Source organism: Notolepis coatsorum, assembly GCF_963971535.1.
Source record: "Notolepis coatsorum genome assembly, chromosome: 6".
Classification (NCBI taxonomy): Eukaryota; Metazoa; Chordata; class Actinopteri; order Aulopiformes; family Paralepididae; genus Notolepis; species Notolepis coatsorum.
Window position 1 is genome coordinate 135,298,494 of NC_140170.1, and position 21,032 is coordinate 135,319,525.

Consider the following 21,032-nt stretch of genomic DNA (forward strand, 5'->3'; position numbering starts at 1 on the left):
ATGTAGCCCTTCACTAGCTTCTCAAAGCACTTCATGGCTATGGAGGTGAGGGCTACAGGGCGGTAGTCGTTGAGGCAAGCGGGCGTAGATTTTTTGGGTACAGGGATGATGGTGGACTTCTTCAGACAGGTGGGGATGACGGCCTGTTCCAAGGACAGGTTGAAGATGTCAGTGAATACCGGGGCCAGTTGGTCGGCACAGACTTTTAGGACGCGGCCGGGGATGCCGTCCGGTCCTGCTGCCTTCCTGATATCCACTTTTTTAAAGATCCGTCTCACCTCATGCTCTGTTACCCTGAACACTGAGTCTCCATCAGCAGACCCCCCCCCCCCCATTGCCGTGGTTTGTAGGCTGGTGTTGTTATTCACAGCCTCAAACCTCGCATAGAAGGAGTTGAGATCATTTGCTAAGGAGATGTCACTGTTCAGTTTGAGGGGGGTTCCTTTGTAGTCTGTCATTGTTCTGAGGCCCTGCCACATGCCTCTAGAGTCAGCCTGTTCAAACTGAAGTTCAACTTTATCCCTGTAACGCCGTTTTGCCTCTATTACTGCTCTCCTGACGTTGTATCTTGCCATCTTGTGTTCTTCCATGTTGCCTGTCACCAGCCCGGTGTTGTATGCTGATGTGCGCACTTTCAGAGCCTCACGGACTGATTTGTCTACCCAGGGTTTGGTTTCATGCATACATGCTTGAGGATCGTGCCGATCATATGCAGTTTGAGTTTTAACTGTAGCATCTGTATAACGGAAATGCCATTGGATATAACGTTAGTAACTATTAGCCCTTTATCTCGCCTTCCAGGAAATATACTAGACCAAATGCCATATAACGCTTATATTCACGGCGCTATAAAATGAGAACGTATTGATGAATTGTTTTTTTCTTTAATCCATTTTGAAGGGACGGTTTATGGTCCCAATTGACAATGAGAATGGACAGATAGCAATACTATAAAGTATAGATTTAGCTCTACAAAACAGCCCCACGTCTGTTTACATTTGCCGGTCCTCTAGAGATTTATTAGACGCATCCCAATGGCCCAGAATGTGTTAACACTTTAACTGCCGGAAGACGCTTTTAGGCGTCCTTCCCCGCCATGCTCAAGTTGCCGAAGACGCCGTAACTCGTCTTTGATATCAATATTTCAAAAATCTGTGATCGGAATCATATTTCCTTTCCGGGGCCCTGAGACACAAGTGTGATCTCCTCTCAATCCTCTAGCGGTTCAAGACCGCCATCTGGTGGCCGATCGGCAGATCGAAAAAACGGATGTTACCTTTAACCCGGTAGGACTCACTCCATATGGGGTCCGGGCACTCGCTAGTGTTAGAGAGACTCAGTCTTCACACAGTGAACATCGATCGCTGCAAATAACTCGAAAAAACAACATGATTTGGACGTATATATTATTATACAACCTGGAAATGGACCGGATATTTCTATATCCCATAATAGGAAAATGTCTGTTCCACGCTCATCGCCCAACGGCGCGAGGAAGATACGGTAAGATTCAGCGTTATTTTTCAATGTGTACGATACTAACTGCTATGATGAACATTTGACCCACATTAGATGAATGGTATAACGCTGCCCACGGAATTATAAACGCCCCCTCGGCCATCCGGTCAACATCAGATTACATGTAGTAACTTCCAGAAGTCCGTCCAGTTGGATTTTTTTATATCGCGCCGATTGCTATCAAACTGTATTTGATCATATTTTAGTATGAATATGTGAATGAAAAAGTTTAACGTTCATACACCCTGAACAATACATATAGGACATTGAATGGGCCCTAATAATGGCAATTTAGCAATCGAATTTAAAAAGTTATAGCCCTGCAAAGAAGGGGAACTTCTACATAGACAAATAGAGCTGGCAACCTATGGTATATCATGAATTTAGCCTTAGGCAATCAAAGTGTTAACAGCCACAGTGTTAGTGTTAATAATAATAAAAAAAAAAAAAAAACTGTAGATATAACTTTGAAAGTCCAACATTTTAAAGCTTTTCAATATTTAAAAATTGACATAAAAACACTTAAGGTGAAGGTGATTGTTTTGGATGCCAGCCCTATTCCTAAGGTAATGCATTGAGTCCCTGCTATAATGGAGGTTCTCCTACCTGGCTAAAATCAGGGTCTCTTTCTCCATCCATCTTAGGGGCCTCGTCCTTCTCCTCCTCCACCTCTGAGCCGCTGGCGTTCAGCTCTGGCGCGTTCACCTCCTTTATCATCTACACAATACACATAGAAACAGAACCATTGATCACCCTACACTCTTTTCTTCATCCTCGAATCACAACTGTTGCTTTCCTCAGACAACAGTTGTGATTGGAGTTTGAGATCTTGCCTCGTCTGTTTGCAGTAAGAGAGAGAATGTGATGATGGTCCTACTGTGGAGTCCTGACAGATTCCTCTCACCCTCTTGTCTTCGATGATCTTGCGGATGTAGATGGTGGCCTGAGCGTACTCTCTCAGGTCCCTCTGCTGCTGGAAGATGAAAACCTCTCTGCACTCTCGACACAGCTCTGACAGACAGACACACACACACACACACACACACAATGAAGCTGAGCAGACAACCCAACACTATATTACCATCATATAAAGACCTAACAATTAGCCCTTTTCACAGAGGCCATTTTGACACATCATTGCAGGGTACACACAAGTGTAATTAATAATATTAATCATGGCCTCGTTACATTTAGGCATGTCACAGCCATTTCCAATAGACAATAGACCAGACCCTGGCACACCGAAATGGAATGAGATCATAATTAAAGGAGACATATTATGCTTGCACCATAAAAACATGCAAATGAACATGATAATATTCAACTTGGAAATGGGCTAAATATGGGCTCTTTAATGTAATTAATTATACCTGTGTTTACCCTGCAATGACATGTCAAAATGGCTGCTGTGAAAAGGGCATGTAGACATCTGTGGTGTCTACCTCCTCTTGGATTGTAGAAATAATGTATCTATGACTGTAGCCTCTGGCGAAAATTAAGTTAATGTTACAAAGAAAGAGCAGCTGTGTGTGTGTGTAAAACGGAGTGTGATTGTTGTCTATATGTATCTTGTGTATTTACCCTCTGTACAGCACTTTGGTTGACACACGTCATGTGAAATGTGCTTTATAAATAAATTTGATTGATTGATTGATTGTGTAGATTTATTTTAGCATTTGTTGAAACCATGACATTGTGATAAAAAATGTTGATTTAAAACCCTAACAAATTTAATTTTAGCCAGAGGCTACAGCCATAAAGACTTGTGGAACCAGAGGGGGTGGGCCCTTCTGGGCTCTATCAATGAACCAGAGGGGGCGGGCCCTTCTGGGCTCTATCAATGAACCAGAGGGGGCGGGCCCTTCGGAGCTCTATCAATGAACCAGAGGGGGCGGGCCCTTCTGAGCTGTATTAATAGGCGTGTTCGAGATTGGCGAGGCGGACGCAGGTCTGTGCAGTTTTTACTACGGCCTTGCCAAGTGCGTTGCATGACTGTTAGAATGTTGTCCGACTTGCTCTGGAAATCTGACTAGGCGAGCCGCGGAAATCTCACGGGAGAGAGCCACGCACAGCCTTCCGAGCGAGGTGCCACAGTACCTCTCACCCGACTGCTCGACGCAAATGCATGATGGGAAACGACTTGCTATCTTTGCGCAAAGCGCCCATTGGCTCAGAAAAGTTGTCACCGCCCACAAGAGGAAGTTATGAGACGTTTGATTGATTGAAAACTTTATTAACAGATTGCAGAATGGGTACAATACAGTACGGGACCAGTCTATCAGATAGATTTATTATTATTATTATTATAGGATACAGGAGTTTAGGTACCAAGAGCTTCTTCAAATCGATTCTACAGACGGACTGTTTCTATCATCGGAATTAAATAATTATAATGATAATAAATACGACAATTACGTTTTGAATTTATAGTTATGACTCAATGAGCAATCTGAGCATTACCACTCTATGTATAGGGCTGTACAGTGCGACGAGGTTATCGCAAATTGCCCCTATATATGGCCCGTGCGAGTGGAAAATAATATTTGGGGGCAACCTTGAGTAGTGATTTCAACCCTTCATTCGCATTTCACTCCTAAATTAATCCATACAAATTGGATAAAAAAATAGTAAAACATTAGCCTACAACCAGGGCTGTACAGTGCAACATAATGTTGCGGTGCTATGAAAAAATCTGTCGGCTATGAATGAATTTACTGCGTAGCCCCTGTGCGATAGCCTGTGTGTGAAATAAATATTTGCGTGTGAAGTGAATCTGGGCCACGCTATTCTACTTGGTAGTTGTAGTCTATTGTGCGATTAAATACCATGTCCACGTCTGCGTAGAGTCCATACATCCAACACCAAATCCCATCATTTGTAGCGAACAATCGAAACGAAACTGAATGTGGCCTATTCAGGGTTCCCACGCTTGCCTTGAAATTTTTTTCCATACTACCTCCTGATTTTCCAGGTACCATATTAAGTGATGATCTATAGGCCCCTGAAGTTTTCCGCCCCCATCCGCGCCCCCCTCCCCTCACACACACAACCCCCTAGGACACCTGACTACTTACTTGATTTAAAAGATGTGCCAGTCAAGTCTACATTGTAAATGCTTAGAGATTATGTCTTATTGATAATATCAATGCATGAAATAATGCAACAAGCTGTAGATGAACAACAATTTATTGAACTGGAACACATGAGCACTGGAATTGATATATGTTCTCTTCCACTCCTCTCCTATCTCATCCTGTCCTGTTCTCTCCACACCTCCCCTCGTGTCCGCTCCTGTCTTCTCTTCCTACTCTTCTCAACTCCTCTCCACTGTTCTCCCTTTTCCTCTGTCATCCTCCTCTTCCATCTTCGCGGCCTCTTCTCTTCCTGGCTCGTTATGAGAGCTAACGTTGGTAGCTACTGTACCTGGCGCTGGCTAACTGGCTCATTATGAGAGCTAACGTTGGCTAGCTACTGTACCTGGCGCTGGCTAACTGGCTCGTTATGAGAGCTAACGTTGGCTAGCTACTGTACCTGGCGCTGGCTAACTGGCTAGTTATGAGAGCTAACGTTGGCTAGCTACTGTACCTGGCGCAGGCTAACTGGCTCGTTATGAGAGCTAACGTTGGTAGCTATTGTACCTGGCGCTGGCTAACTGGCTCGTTATGAGAGCTAACGTTGGCTAGCTACTGTACCTGGCGCTGGCTAACTGGCTCGTTATGAGAGCTAACGTTGGCTAGCTACTGTACCTGGCGCTGGCTAACTGGCTCGTTATGAGAGCTAACGTTGGCTAGCTAGTTAGCAAGATTGCACTGCTTACTAACTAACGTTGATAAACCCAGGTTTACCACACAGTTAAAACACAGCTACTTACATTTGAGGATAAACTTGCATAAGAAGTTTCACTCAAGTTTCACTGTAGATGCCAAGGCTCCCTTGGCTCACCAAGTTGCCTGCATCAAATTCCAACATCCAATATACCATATAGGATGCCAAGATCATGCTCTACAACATGGGATCATCCATTTCTATCTACAGTCAAAGCTGTTCACATGTAAAGGGTTTTTATAAAATGTGAATTCTGTGCTCAATAGTTAAATTTGATTACACATCATCCAATACAATTTTCCAGGACAACTGTTTCTATTTCCATGTAATTGGTCACTTTTGCTCAGTTTCCATGCCTTTCCATACCTGGAAAATGAAAAAATTAATCCCATGTTTTCAATGTTTTCCAGGTACCGTGGGAACCCTGCTATTGCATCGCCAAAGAAGAACTTCCTTTCAATAAGTTTAAGCCGCTAATTTTGCTCTGCAAGAAGAACGGAGCGGATATCAGTCCATCTTATGACAACCACGTTCAATGTGGAGAGATGATAAGAGACCATAGCCGATTAAATTAAGTCGGATCTGGCAGTGATGATTGACGGGGACACGGACACTTCTAACAAATGTCAGCCATGCATTAGGTGAGGTGAGTAGCCCACTATTAGGACGTTTTTCAATACTTAAATACTTAAATTTCCCTCCGGGGATCAATAAAGTATCAACCTATCTATCTATCTAATAATGAGACAATATGCAAATAAGATAATACTAATAATTGTCACGGTTCCCCGTATGAAAGTGGCTTGCAACTTACTGCTGGTAAAATCAGTGTATTTCTCGTTTTGCATAGTATTACATTCCTCTTCTATAAACAATCAAAGTCCTACCGTAAGAACCTCATACGGGTCAATTAAACCTTTTTGATTAGAGTCTTTCCTTTGAGCTAAGTTGAACTGAACATTTCACTGTCAAAAGCGCAAACTTAAACAAGGTTGCGTCGCAACACAGTTTTCAAAATAAAGGTCACATATACAAATACCGTAGGCCTCTCAATTCTTATAAAAAAAAGTCCCGGATATACATACCGGTAAACATTAATTGGCATAGATCTCTATAAACGGCCCAACACATTGATCACTTTGGGCACACCCAAACCAGTAACATCACAAATAAGCAGGTAATTACCCATAAAAATTATAAACCTTTCATGGGGTTATTTACAATAATAATAATTCATTTTATTTATAAAACACTTTTCATTGTGAAACAAAGATATGCAGAGTTTCTTGTCCTCCTGATTAATGCAATGGTGTGCGTGTGTTGTGATGATCTCATTCAAGGAGCACTACAAGCGCGCACACACACACACAGTTTGTTGTTTTTGTTCTATTAGTGATTTACACACTCAGTTGGTTCATTATAAAAGATACAAACCTGAAAACAAAAGCACTTAAATGTTAAATAAAAGGATCACAGTAATGAGGCAGGGACATCATATTTTTTTGCACTATAATGTAGGGCTGGGCGATATGGCAAAAAATCATATCGCGATAACGATATGATAATGTTATCATATTTCTCGACCGGCTTCTCTGCTGGCTGTGGCTCCAGGGGAGTTGAACAGTTCTGGCTCTGCTATTTTCTTTTCGATCTTTTGGCGCTTTTTTGGTGGACAAACCACCGCACTTGTGCACCATGACCCGTGACTGGAGTCTAGCTCTGCTAGCACACATAGCCTACTGTGTACAGACGGTTTCAAACTGTATTTTAAGTTAGAAAGCAAACAAAATAAATGGACAAGAGAAAAATAAATCTCAATTTGGTCAGTATTGTCATTTGGACAAGCAAAGCCATTACTTTAAGTTGCAGGCAAGAAAGACAAGTCTGTCCAATGTCTCTGGTTTTAAAACTGCCCTGTTGCAGGTCACAAAAAAAAAAAAAAAAAAAAAATATATTTTTCGATATTTTTTTCCTTCCGATATTCGATATCGATTATTAAAATATATCGCAATATTTATCGTTATCGTTATATCGCCCAGCTCCAATATAATGGTAAAATTGTTATTTAAAAAATTGCCCCTAAAAAATATTCTGTGCCCCTAAATTTCTCATTTAGGGGCACCTGTGCCCCTAGTGAAAAAGCTTAGCGTACAGCCCTGATGTACAGTACTTCTCTAAGCCGTCTGGCTCACAGTTAACCGACTAGAATAGATTAACGAATTCCATATAAATCTATAGTTCATTAACGATGCAGCAGCTGATACTGTATACACACACACAGCTGAATAATTCTGTTTTGCCTCAATATATACTGTATATATAATTCTGTTTTGCCTCAATATACAGTATATATAATATATTGATGCAAAACAGAATTATTCAGCAGTGTGTGTGTGTGTTGTGTGTGCATGCGCGCGCTGCGGTGGGCAGGAGCGCGCAACAAGATGGTATAAATATGGTATATTAATAGTCTAGTGTGCTGTGTGATGACAATACATTTGAATCTAATCTAATTGTGCACACGGCCCTCGCATTATAATGAGCTGGACAGGTGTGTATGTGTGTGTGCGAACGTGAACGCGATATCTGCCATGCGAGACTAGGGGAGCAGGCTGTCGTCAAATCTGAAGTGTCCGACGTTCTGACTCCTCCCCCGGCTGCACTCGTCTACTCTCGTCTACTTTCGAGGCGAGCCGAAATCAATCTCGAACACGCCTAATGAACCAGAGGGGGCAGGCCCTTCTGAGCTCCATCAATGTGACAACTCACAGGTGAGCCTTCTGAAGTTCTTACCAGGTTGTGTGCTGTACTGTAGGCTGGCGCCAGTGGGTGTGGTCTCGATGGAGCAGTGGATGGAGATTTGCTGGTCCACGATGAAGAGTCTGCTGATGACCTCCCATTCGTTGGGCCAGAGCAGAGCTATACTGTGCAGGGAGAACAGCACATAACATGAGAACACAGCAACGTCTTGTTACACATCTTTGTTACACATCATTACAATTTGTTGCTAGACTCTTATTTTCTTTTAACTAAATTATGCATTAAAAGGAGCAGTCGGGTTCCATCATTCCACAGTTTTACTATGGGACAATGATGCATGCGTTCTAAACAACTCCGCCTGGGAGAGTTACGAGCATCCATCAGCTTTTCTGGTGTACAACCTAGATAGGTTTCCAACGCGCTGTTATACAGCAAAGCGGTGTTTGGCAACGGCGGCATTTTCACACAAGGAGCTTTATTTATCACTAGATCTCTATTCACAATATTTTACAGGTATGTTGATGCTTAAAGTCTTACATGTGTCTACAGAAGTAAATTCAACAGCCTTCCAGGATTATAATATAAGATATTATCAACGACTGCACGGAATCATATTAAAAGCATTGGAGAGCTGCGCAACACTACAAGAATGACGGTGGCTACAGGGTGATGACAGACAGGAATACTCACTGTTGTGCATCTCCATGGACCAGGGAATCATGAGTAAACATAAAGCCTCCGTGAGGACAGAGGAGCAAGCTGTTGCCCACGTTCGACACCGGAGAGGTTTTGGTAGGCCTCCTGGGAAAACAGAGGATGGAGAGAGAGATAGCATGTGAACAAGGGCCTGATGAAATTAAAATATATTGTGATTCTCAGTATTGCTAAAATTGTAGACATAATTGCTACCGTAGAAAAATCGGTCACACGTGTGATATATTGATCATAATACACTAGTAGGGAGGGGATGCACCAATACAGACAGAAGTATTGTCAAATCTAATACCAAAAGCCATGTGTAACATGGCATAAATCAAAGATGATGACTTTGAGTTTCTGTCTTTCTTTAATCAACAACATAATGGTCTGAATCTATATTGTTAATATATAATAAGTAATGGTTGGGATCAGTTGATGTTGTGTAGCAAAGAGCGTAGTAGTTCAACAATATCAACAGTGAATAAGTGGTACTGGTGCATCCCTACAGTACTTTAATATACTATTCCCTATACTTTATTATCATACTACTTGAATATACTATACTATTACCTAAAGTCCTAAACTGTATTATTGTCCATGACCCCAGACAGGTAAACAATACCGACTTCACAGACACCCTTTTTCAAGAGGTTGAAATCAGACAAACATACCTTATAAATTTTCTCCACTCGTCCACAAAAAACAGAGGGACTATGTAAAGCACATCTGAACCCTGGAATAACAAAAGCAGAAGGTTTCCTTGCTACAGTTTAGACAGCTTTATTAATGTATAAGTTTCCCACACTTAAGGAAAACTCCAACATTTTGGGAAATTAGCTTATTTAACATCTTCCCTGGAGTTAGACAAGAAGATACATACCTTTTTTTGTCCATCTGCATGCATTAGGCTTAGGGAACGCCCGCACCGTTAGCGTAGCTTAGCTTCATCACTGGAAGTGGGTCAGACTTTTACCCTGAAGTTCCCTACAGTGCCCTTACAGTCACGAAATACACTCAAACGTTCCTGTAAACATGTTGTGACCTGTGTATTTACCACGTGGAGAAATAAAAAATGTAATTCGACATTTACGTTTTCTAAGCAAATATACTCTGAATATTTTTTTGCCTAACCACTCCTCTCGGGGCGCAGTGATTTCACGCAATGCAGTGCTACTTTCTAACGCAGTGTTTGTTTACATTTTCATTTCATTCAAAGGATCCGAACTGATTGAAGTTTATGGATACCATGACTGTGGTAAGTTTTAATTTATGTTTTTAGATGTTAGGCTGTATTCCATCTGTCTAATGTTAGCGAATATTGTGAGATTGATGAATAGGACAGTCACAATGTTGCTGGACTATCGACCTATTTAGCCCCTTTCCTGACTGCGATGCACGGCTACAGGGTTTGGGCGAGTGAATCCACACTTGTGGTATTATTATAACTCATTTATTGTGTAACGCTAGCCCCTTAAAACTTACCACAGTCATGGTATCCATAAACTTCAATCGGTTCGGATCCTTTGAATGAAATTAAAATGAAAACAAACACTGGCGTTAGCGTTAGAAAGTAGCTAGGGCTGTACCGAATGTCATTTTTTAACATTCGAAGCTTCGATTAAAGTATTCGAACGAAGCTTCGAATGTATATAAAAAAGAAAAGTACTTAAAAAAAAGAAAAAAAAGAAATCCTCAATTTGAATAAAGTGATTAATCTGATTAAATTAGTATTTTTATTTTATTAAATCAACTTTCTTTAATGAATATAACTCATCAATTTCGTCAACATAAATAATCCAATAAGGGCACGGTTGGTATGAAAGTGATGGTGACGTCTTATAGTATAATATTATAATATTAGTGTAGCCTAATCTTTAACTGCAACTGTGAAGAAAACCCCCATTGGTTTAAACGGATTGAATAGACAAAAAAAAGGATAAAAAAAAAAAGAATTAAAAATTAAAAATTCGAATGTTGATTTAGAATTCGAATGTCAACATTATTATCGAAGCTTCGAAGCATTCGGTACAGCCCTAAAAGTAGCACTGCGTTGCGTGAAATCACTGCGCCCAGAGAGGAGTGGTTAGGCAAAAAATTGTTCAGAGTACCGGTATATTTGCTTAGAAAACGTAAATGTCGAATTCAATTATTTTTTATTTCTCCACGTGGTAAATACACAGGTCACAACATGTTTACATGAACATTTTGGAGTTGTATTTGGAGTGTATTTCGTGACTGTAGGGGACTGTAGGGAACTTCAGGGTAAAAGTCTGACCCACTTCCAGTGATGAAGCTAAGCTACGCTAACGGTGCGGGCATTCCCTAAGCCTAATGCATGCAGATAGACAAAAAAGGTATGTATCTTCTTGTCTAACTCCAGGGAAGATGTTAAATAAGCTAATTTCCCAAAATGTTGGAGTTTTCCTTCAAGACTCATGCAAATTTCCCAGATCTTTCCATGATCGATGACTAACATTATTTCCATAACCTCAAGTGTATATGGTATGTTACTGGCATGCTGGTATGTAGCTGTGAGTGTGCAGGTGACCACTATCTGATGCAATAAATACTAAGGAAAAAGTAGACAAACACTCCCGTTATTATAATTCCCTGATATTCAATCACTTAACACTTTCAATGCCGGCCGTGTTTTCCTTTTTACCCCCTTGAATGCCGCCACCCACTTCAATGTTAGCGTTAAAAACGCATAATCTGGGGCGCCCCAGTGGCGAACCACATAGCGCGCTCAGCCGCGACACGGCCGACCCGGGTTAGACTCCCGAACCCGTCGTTATTTGCCGAATGTCTTCCCCCCACTCTGTCTCCCATTCCTCATCTGTCTCTCCCTACTGGACTGCCCAGTAGAAATAAAGCGATAAAACGCCAAAAAATTAATAATAAAAAAAAACGCATAATCTATGTTTTAAATTATGGCTATGTGTCTAATCTGCCCGTCGCTTATCAATGACTTGTTTGCAGTCAACATTGTCGAAACGGATTTTTTTTTTTTTTCTTTTCTTTTTTTTAAAAATCGGTTCATATCCTTTCTATAGCATTTTGAAAAGCTATCGTTTTCTCGAAAATTTCCGGAAAATAGAAAGATTCCCTCATAAACGGCATTTATTGGAATATTCTCGAATACACTAGACACATTGTCATTTGTCGGCCTATTTATTAATCGTTTTCAAATAAACGCTAGATTATCGATAGTATATGTGTACTTATGCACGCTATAGAAGCGAGCTGAGAAAGCGATTACCTCATTTCCTCAATATCACACACGTCACACACACATACGGGACACGCTGTTATCTCAGTGAATACAGCTCCGATTATCCTAAAACTGGTAACATAGACTCCTTACCTTAGATCAGATGTTCTCCAAAAAGATTATTCCAATTCCTGATCGCCATTCCAAATATCGATCGCGTTTATTGATTGATTATTGGCTGCTGTAAATATATATTCCAGGCTGCTTTCCAACTCGCTATCACTTCCATGTTCATCAGATCCCTCGCCAGCATAATGGAGCGAGGAGGCTCCCCCCACACAGATCCACCAGTATAATCGAATGGCCTGTAGTTACACAGGGATAGACGATAGGGGGCGGTATTTTCGCATCTGAGCTCCTGGAGGGGCTGCTGTACCAACGGGAGACTCGTTGATGAAATATGAATTCAGAACGCTAATAAAAAAAAAACTACAATTCGCGTCGTCAGCACTCAACGGGGGGCATGATAAGACGACATAATACATCGTCGGCACTCAGTGTTAAAAGGCAACATCTGGGCGGCCAGGTGGCACAGCGGTCTAAGTGTCTGCCCACCACCACAGAGACAGTGGGATCGAATCCAGCTGTGGTGCTTCCGGGTTGGCCGACCGTCCATACAAACACAATTGGCAGTGTTAGAGGGTGGGAAAACCCGGCGAGGGTGGGTCCTGGTCGTTGTAAAACAGCGACTCCTACAGATCGGTCGGGGCACCTGCACAGCGAGGTTGGATCCTGGGGGAGGTAGTGTCCTCCACACGTTACACTCCCCCAGTGAGAGTCCACGCTGCCAGGTGAAAAGAAGTGGGGATTGGCTACACATGTGTCGGAGGAAGCATGTCATAGTCTCCGCCCTCCCAGACCGACGGTCAGGGGGCAGAGCACGCAATGACCAGGTAGGGGATTGGGAATTGGCATAACGACTAAACATTGGGATGGGAGAAAAACAGAAAAAGAAAGGGGGAAAAAGAGAAAGTATAAAAAAAAGGCAACATCCGTTTTGTTTTCTTTACCATTCTACATTTTTCTCTCCCATCCCTCAGTTTAGCCGTTATGCCAATTCCCCCCTGGTTGTTGCGCTACCCTACTGTCGGCCTGGGGAGGGTGTAGACTACAGCATGCCATCTCCCCCAGATCCCTTCCCTGCTGAACAGGCTGACCGGTAGGAGTTGCTATTGCAACGAACAGGACTCGTACTCATACCCCACCGACTCTGCCAGTTGTGTTCGTAGGGGCGACTGATCAAGCTGGGTCTCTGCGGTGGTAGGCGAGTGCTTAGACCGCTGCAGCCCGTGATTGCAGTATTATTAAACCCAATACCGTTTTCCTTCACATTGCAATTAATTGGATGAAGACTGTTTTTCCTATTTGACATTTATTATTTGAGCCAATGATACAAGTGCTACAGTTCAGTACTTGTATCATAACTGTTCAAAAAGGCTATTTTGATTTCCCCTCTTCAAGACTAACTCTTCAAGAACATAATAGGAACACACAAAGTTGGTCAAATAATAAAGTGGATAAAAAAAAAAAGATGGTCAAATAAGTAATAATAATAAATAACAATTCCAAAACTTTTCTTAACTAGCTCTAAACAGTTAATGCTGGTCAGAAATACCATGACTTAGACATTTTACCAAGTAAAATTTACCAAGTGAGTCAGACTCGGCTTACTCATCTACCATCAACATGTTCTCAGGAAGGCCAATGTTATTTTGGATTGTTGTGATCTCCTCCTGCAGAGAGGGTTTGAGTTGTTGCCATCAGGCTGACGTTTCAGGAGCCTGAGGGAAGGACTAAGAGACTTAAGACGTTTCAGGCACCTGAGGGAAGGACTAAGAGACTTAAGACATTTCAGGCGCCTGAGGGAATGACTAAGAGACTTAATACATTTCAGGAGCCTGAGGGAATGACTAAGATACTTTAAAGACATTTCAGGAGCCTGAGGGAATGACTAAGACTTAAGACATTTCAGGAGCCTGAGGGAATGACTAAGAGACTTAAGACATTTCAGGGTCCTGAGGGAATGACTAAGAGACTTAAGACATTTCAGGAGCCTGAGGGAATGACTGAGACTTAAGACGTTTCAGGGTCCTGAGGGAATGACTAAGACTTGAGACATTTCAGGCACCTGAGGGAATGACTAAGAGACTTAAGGCATCCTTTGTTCCAGTAGTTATTGGTCTGCTGAACTCCATCAACTCCTCATATGGAGATTCACTCAACTTAAGCTATGATCTGTTGTTTCTGCACTTTACTTAGCCATTATCTATTGCTTCTGCATTTTACTTAGCCATTATCTATTACCTTTGCACTTTACTTAGCCATTATCTATTGCTTCTGGCACATTACAATAGAACTGGTGGGAAGTTCTTTTTAACAAGATCTTGTATTGTCCGATTTGTATTGTTTATGTTTTGTTTTTAGAATCGATAGATCAGCTTATCGTAGCAGCAAACCTAATTTCCCCTAGTGGGACAATAAAGCTGAAGTGCTCAAACCAGCTACAGATAGCAGACAGCCTGTTGCTTGCTGGGAGTGGAGGGGGATACCTGAGGCCACTTGGTGAGAGTGGGCCGGTTCTTCTCCTGGAAGAGGTTGATCAGCAGGTTCTTCTGGTCAGAGGCCATCATCTTACTGACCGCCTCATTGTCCCTCTCCTCCTGCTCTAGTCTCTGGGGTCCACATGGGACACAAAACACAAATCTCTTACATATGGAACCAGTAGGGCTCAGTGTTTTTAAGAAAGCAATCTTCAAGACATTATTGATCAAATTGCAAAAGGATTTATTCAATGTCAAAAGTGTCTCACGCCACTGCTTGCAAATAGTGTTCATTAGTGTTGTTTATTAGTGTTGGTTTACTAGTGTTGGTTTAAAAGTGTTGGTTTACTAATGTTGGTTTACTAGTGTTGGTTTACCAGTGTTGGTTTACTAGTGTTGGTTTACTAGTGATGGTTTACTAATGTTGGTTTACCAGTGTTGGTTTACCAGTGTTGGTTTACCAGTGTTGGTTTACCAGTGTCTAAGGCTGCGGTTACATTAGGGCCATTTCATTTAGTTTCATTTCGCTTTTCAGAATGCTGCGTATTGGCAGGCAAGTTAGAGTTAAGTTAGACGTCATTTTGTCTCGTCTACTATATACATGTAGTACAATGCCAAAGCAGTAGGTGGCGATGTAGTTCAAACATGGAGGCCATTTTCAACCAATCAGAAAGGTTGAACGAGTCACTCCACATCCTGCTCAAAATCTCAGAAAGCCACCATCTTTATACATCGCATAAGCCATTTAGCAACATAGCATTTATTTTTCAGCAAGAAATAAAGTGCAATAAACAAAAACGGATACATTCACTGTGTGTTCTGCCTCATTTGTTGATGATTTGTTGATGAAACAAAACTAACAACAACACAATTGACCACCAAGAGCGGAGTTTAGTCTCACAAAAATATCGCAGATTTTGTTAGCTTACGTGCTAACGTGATTGGGATATGCCATTATAACAGTATAGCATTGTGGCTAGCAGCGTAGTAATGTTAATGCTAGCAGAATGAATGAATGTAAACGTTACTTAACAGATTGCAGAATGGGTACAATACAATACGGCTCAATACAAACAATTGTTAAGGGAATGCAGACTGTTGTAGTTTGGAGTACTGGGTTTCTTATAGGGATGCACGATAATTATCGGGCTGATATCAGCTATTATGACGTCATCCTGATAAAATTATTGATAGCTCCGATAATACATTTTTTATAACACTTTTTTCTTTTCATGTCAACGTTCACACGCACAATATATGCTTACTTAGGATTTGACTTGATTCAACAACAAAGCAGTCGGGGCAATGGCAAGCCAAAAACGGTCGAAAATGTGGTTATTTGAAGTTTGGATTTTTTTTCCCACAACTGAGGTAGGTCGATTTTTTTAGACTAAAGTACAGAAAAAAGGTACCGTTGGGTACCGGTATCTATTCACAGGTACTGGTACCCATCCCTACTGACAAAGCACAATACCTGTTGGTTTTTAGTTCACTCATTGTTCAGGGAAACACATTGTTAATGACATTGACGGATTGTGAATTTTGTGATCGAGTCAAAACTGTTCTCTTGGCTTTGTTTTGTTCATAGTAGTAACGCTCATGTCATGATAAATCTGGTTAGGTCAATACTACAGGAATATACATAAAAAATAAATTATTATAATACAATAAATATATATATATCGGTTATCGGTATCGACCTTGAGAAGCAGAAAGTTATCGGTATCGATATCAAAAAATCAATATCGTGCACCCCTAAAACGTCCTTATACCGGTAACAATAACTTGACAACACATGATCTTAGTTTAGCCGCAGCTACAGGCAATCTGAGGAGGACGCAGCTGATATCCTGTATAGGTCCAGCCAGGGGAGAATTTGGCGTCGGTGTTTACTACTGCGCATGTGCGTTGGGGAAGAACGGCTTGCGCAAATTACATGGCACCATTGTCGGCGAGTTTAGGTGAGTTTCAAAACGAAAACACCCTTTCAGCATTGCCACTAGGAAAACGCATTTTCCTGCCAAAACGGCGTTTCTTTTTAACTTGGAGATGCAAACGTAATCATTCGAAAATACAACGTTGCTGTTTTACCCCAGTGTAACCATGGCCTAACTCACCAGGCACTGTGGGCAGGACTCTTCCTGCTGGGTGAACTCGGGGGCTTTGGGGAAATAAGCTCTCAGCTTGGACCAGACCTCTGACGACACCAGCCTACGGTCACAATCCACGATGCTAAGGCCCCCTTAGAACAAACACACAAAGAACACATGTTACACAGGAAGACCATTTCATAGTATAATGATTAAAAGGTGAGTGTGTGTGTTTACCATGAGAACAGAGGATATCCTCGTTAAAGGTCTTCATCTCCTCGTTGCCGTCGGTGCTCTCTGTGCTGTACTCTACACACAAACCATTCCAGAGAATGAGGCAATTTGTCACAACAGAAGTAACATAAATATTTGGACATCAACACAATTTCACAATCACAATCATTTGGCTCTGTAAACCGCCACAATGGATTTGAAATGAAACAATCAAATGGATTTAAACTATTTCTATATGTGCTTCACCCTTTTTTTTTTTTTTATTATTATTCTTTAGCATTTTTACAGCTTTTTCTTAGTCACGCAGGACCGACAGAGGAGAGGGCGAACGGGAGGAGAGGTGGGGAGGACATGCGACAAATAACGTCGGTGCTGGGATCGAACCCGGGTCGGCCGCATAGGTGCGCGAGGCACTATGGTATGCGCCACGAGGGCGCCCCTGCTTCACCCTTTTTAAGGGATAAAAAGTGGTATTTGCATTAGTAATCTGTTGCGGTCAACTCTCAATATGAGGTTCAAAGAGCTGTCACTATCAGTGAAGCAAGCCATCATTAGGCTGAAAAATTTGAACAAACCCATTAGAGACATAGCAAAAACATTAGGTGTGGCCAAATTAGGTTTGGCACATTCTTAAAAAGAAAAAAAACGCACTGGTGAGCTCAGCAACACCAAAAAACACAGGAAAGAAGATTTGGTGAAAAAAAAAACCTTCACAACAGTTGGCCAGATCAAAAGCACTCTCCAGGAGATAGGTGTATCAAGAGAAGACTTCACCATAGTGAATACAGAGGGTTCACCACAAGATGGAAACCATTGGTGAGCCTCAAAAACAGGAAGACCAGATTAGAGTTTGCCAAAAAACATATAATCTAGTGTTTTGGGCTATATTATCTGCTCATATTCAGCCAAATGGTTCAGAACTCATTGGATGGCGCTTCACAGTACAGATGCACAATAACATGAAGCAACCAAAGAGCTTTTTAACCTATTGAAACCGGGAAACACATTTGTTTGTATATGCAGGCTATATAATGCATTTCTAGCAGGCGTTTTAAGTCTAAATGGGTTAAGGGAAAAGTGGAATGTTATGCAAAGGAATTAATAACCATTATTAATAACATACTGCTTTTGTTTTGTCTAAGACCGAACAGGAAAAAACTAATTTCAGGCTGCAGTATGGTGACATGCTCCCATCACCTCGTCATTCAGACAAGGCATTTTTGTGCACAAATTCTGGATGCATTCAAGTACTCGCTTACTAAATTCCTCAAAATGTAAATCACTGTTGTTCCGAGGCCTGTAAGTACCTTTGCTGTTGGTGCTGTGTGGTCCCTGTCCATTGGTCTGTCCGTTGTTGTGCTTGGTCTCCTGCTCATCTTCCTCCAACTGATCCAGGGCCAGCTGCCTCCAGCCGCGCAGCGATGCCTTCCCCACCCAGTAACCCTCACCACTGACACACACAAATACACACGGATATATAGGCAGATGCAATATGCAAAAAATACAGGCCAATGAATTGAGACAGTCAACCATATTTAAATAGTAAAATCTCTAACCAGGTTTTTAGAAGGTATACAGACTTTTAACCTTTTAAGCCCATCTGCTTTTCTTCTTGCAAATATTGACATGAATGTCGTATTTTTCTAAATAAAAAGTCAAAGTCTGCTTTATTGTCGCTTCTCATAATGTGCAAGACATGCATATCTCACGGGTCGAACAAACCTCAGCGTTATTGCCATAAAATACAACGTATATTGTTTCTTTACCTTTCTGTTAACGTCTAGGAAAAGACAGTCTCAATCCGGTAAAAATGGCGGCGCTATGGACATTACACAAAAGTAACTGTACTTACTTACAGTAGATTTCATTCACCGTCTGTGCTGCCCTGTACCAGGTGGTACTAAATCCAGATTTAACTAAGGGGATTTGGGCCGATCAATAGATGTATGACTTGGCCCTAATAAGGTAATTAATAGGCCTGATATTCTATATTCATATTGAATGTGTCTGGATGGCAAAATTCTGTACTGTATCTACAAAAAAAACTGTAAATAATCTGCCCTTTGTTAATTTGCTTAGATATTTAGTACACTTAATCTCAAGAAGGTGCTGAATTAAGTGACTGGTCAATGGTAGCATGGTGTTATTCACCATAATCAGTCACCGACGGATTATACAGTCAACGAATAATAATAATAATAATTTATATTCTCCTTTGGTTCATTACAATTTACTCAAGTATAGTAACAGACACAATATTTCTGACACTGGGAATACATTCCCTGAGGTCCATATATGTCCCTAGATACCAAGAACATGCAAATGGGCCTTGTAGAAGTGGAGCAATCTTCCATTTACTTGGGTATGTACATTTAGGTGAATTCTCTGAAAATATGGCTAGGGCTTAATAGGTTAATACCTAGATGCAGGTGATTTAGAAGTACATTTGCAGGGACCATACTACGTGTACAAAGTGGTTTACAGACAATCTACATTAATGATGATGGCATTTATGATGAGTAATGGGCACATAAACTTGTAAACCTGACAGGTGAATAGATATACTGACTGACTTGATACACAACACAATGTTCCCACTACTACGAATGTTTACCTGACAGGTCCTTTGAGCAGGTTGGAGACTTCCCTATAGTCTTCATTGAGCTGGTTCTTAAGTCGCAGGACCCTGCAGCGCTGGCCCACACAGTCACCGCACAGGGATGAGCCTGGACAGACACAGACGATCAAACTATTGAATGAGATCAATTTGTGGTGAAACAAGGACAGTGTCATAGATGCAACTCATCATCTCATAGATTGAACTGGTCTTGGACAAAGTGCCATGCCTGTAAGCCGCCACTAGGGGCATGGTGTCTAACCGTGAGTGCAGGACTGAATGACTTGAGTGAGTTTAGAGACATTGCTGTGAAGTATAGCTTGAGATCGTATAATAATATAGCATTGTATAGCAGTGTACATAAAGACCCAATGCCTCATCCGTAGCTAACAGTGTACTGCACTGCCACAGGACCTAGCATGTCCTACTATGCTCTGTGTAACTGAGGGGTACAATTCCCTGACTGTATTGAGAGTATGGTATCATTAAACCACTACTGAGTTATGTACTTTAATTACTGGCCATACAGTACACGGTATATATGATGAACACCCACACAATAACACGGCTTAACAAAGAAAGTCCTGTTTGGAATATTTATTAGAAGAGCAGCAATATTAGATTACAGTATTGAGAATTAGGGTCGCGCTTGTATGGCGAAGAATGTGCATGAATAGGTCAAGAGCGTAAGTCCATGAGCATATTACGATGGAGATAATTAATACCACCTGTAGCATAAGAATTATATAAGGCACACTCGTAGGTCAGCTGGAGATACTAAGGGGGTTCCCTCCGGTTGTAAGCCAGCAGGGGAGAGGAATGTTCGAATGCAAAAGTCTGGATCAACGAGGAATCAATAAGCTCCAGCTACGGGAGGTGGTACATATACTCCCCTCGATCGGTAGACAAAAGCAGCAGCTATAATCCAAGTATGCGCGACAGCATAGATGAAAGCCAGCCAGCCTCTTCCTAGAGACGGGCTCGAGTGATGCTCCTCACGGGTAGATCCCACAGCAGTGGGGTAGACGGTTCTCTGCTCCAGCAGCCACAGTACCAAAAGCAATATAATCCAGCCGGAAAAGGCTCTACATTCGCCGGTGTAGATTCTCCTGTGCACGGTACTTCACATTTAACTAGGTCGAACTTGACGTTATTTCACTAAGCTCTGACACTTTTACTATCCTATTCGCACATATTATAAGTGCTCTATTTAGACGCAAGGTTGCTCACTTCACTTGGTCGTTGACTCGTGGTGAAGGCTTCAACTTGTTGGGTTAACTAACTGCTGTATCCACCTGCAACGTATTTATACGTAAGGTGAATAATCTAGTGCCAACCTCAGTTCTGTCTCGTATTACTGCGCAAACCTGGGCATGTTGAGACATGTCTTAGCGGTGGCTTTGAACTAGACATTGGGGGTATGGCCGTTGGCGCCTAGGGGGTCGCTGTCCAATAGGAGAACGAATATTATGGTCTGG

General features: G+C 41.6%; 1 protein-coding gene across 2 annotated transcripts in view; it reads right to left on the minus strand.

Moving 5' to 3' along the window:
- Positions 1-21,032, minus strand: part of usp48 (ubiquitin specific peptidase 48) — an 88,483-nt gene that overhangs the window by 11,790 nt on the left and 55,661 nt on the right. Inside the window, exons 13-22 of one of the 2 annotated variants that reach the window (XM_084317566.1) lie at positions 19,552-19,663; positions 18,245-18,387; positions 16,941-17,012; positions 16,731-16,855; positions 14,623-14,745; positions 9,474-9,535; positions 8,794-8,904; positions 8,137-8,267; positions 2,423-2,529; positions 2,125-2,235 (exon numbers count right to left, since the gene is read on the minus strand). In XM_084317566.1, the coding sequence (XP_084173692.1) occupies positions 2,125-2,235; positions 2,423-2,529; positions 8,137-8,267; positions 8,794-8,904; positions 9,474-9,535; positions 14,623-14,745; positions 16,731-16,855; positions 16,941-17,012; positions 18,245-18,387; positions 19,552-19,663 (1,097 nt within the window). Of the gene's footprint in view, positions 1-2,124; positions 2,236-2,422; positions 2,530-8,136; positions 8,268-8,793; positions 8,905-9,473; positions 9,536-14,622; positions 14,746-16,730; positions 16,856-16,940; positions 17,013-18,244; positions 18,388-19,551; positions 19,664-21,032 lie in introns of those variants that run through there. The other variant, XR_014619850.1, reaches the window with a different exon arrangement.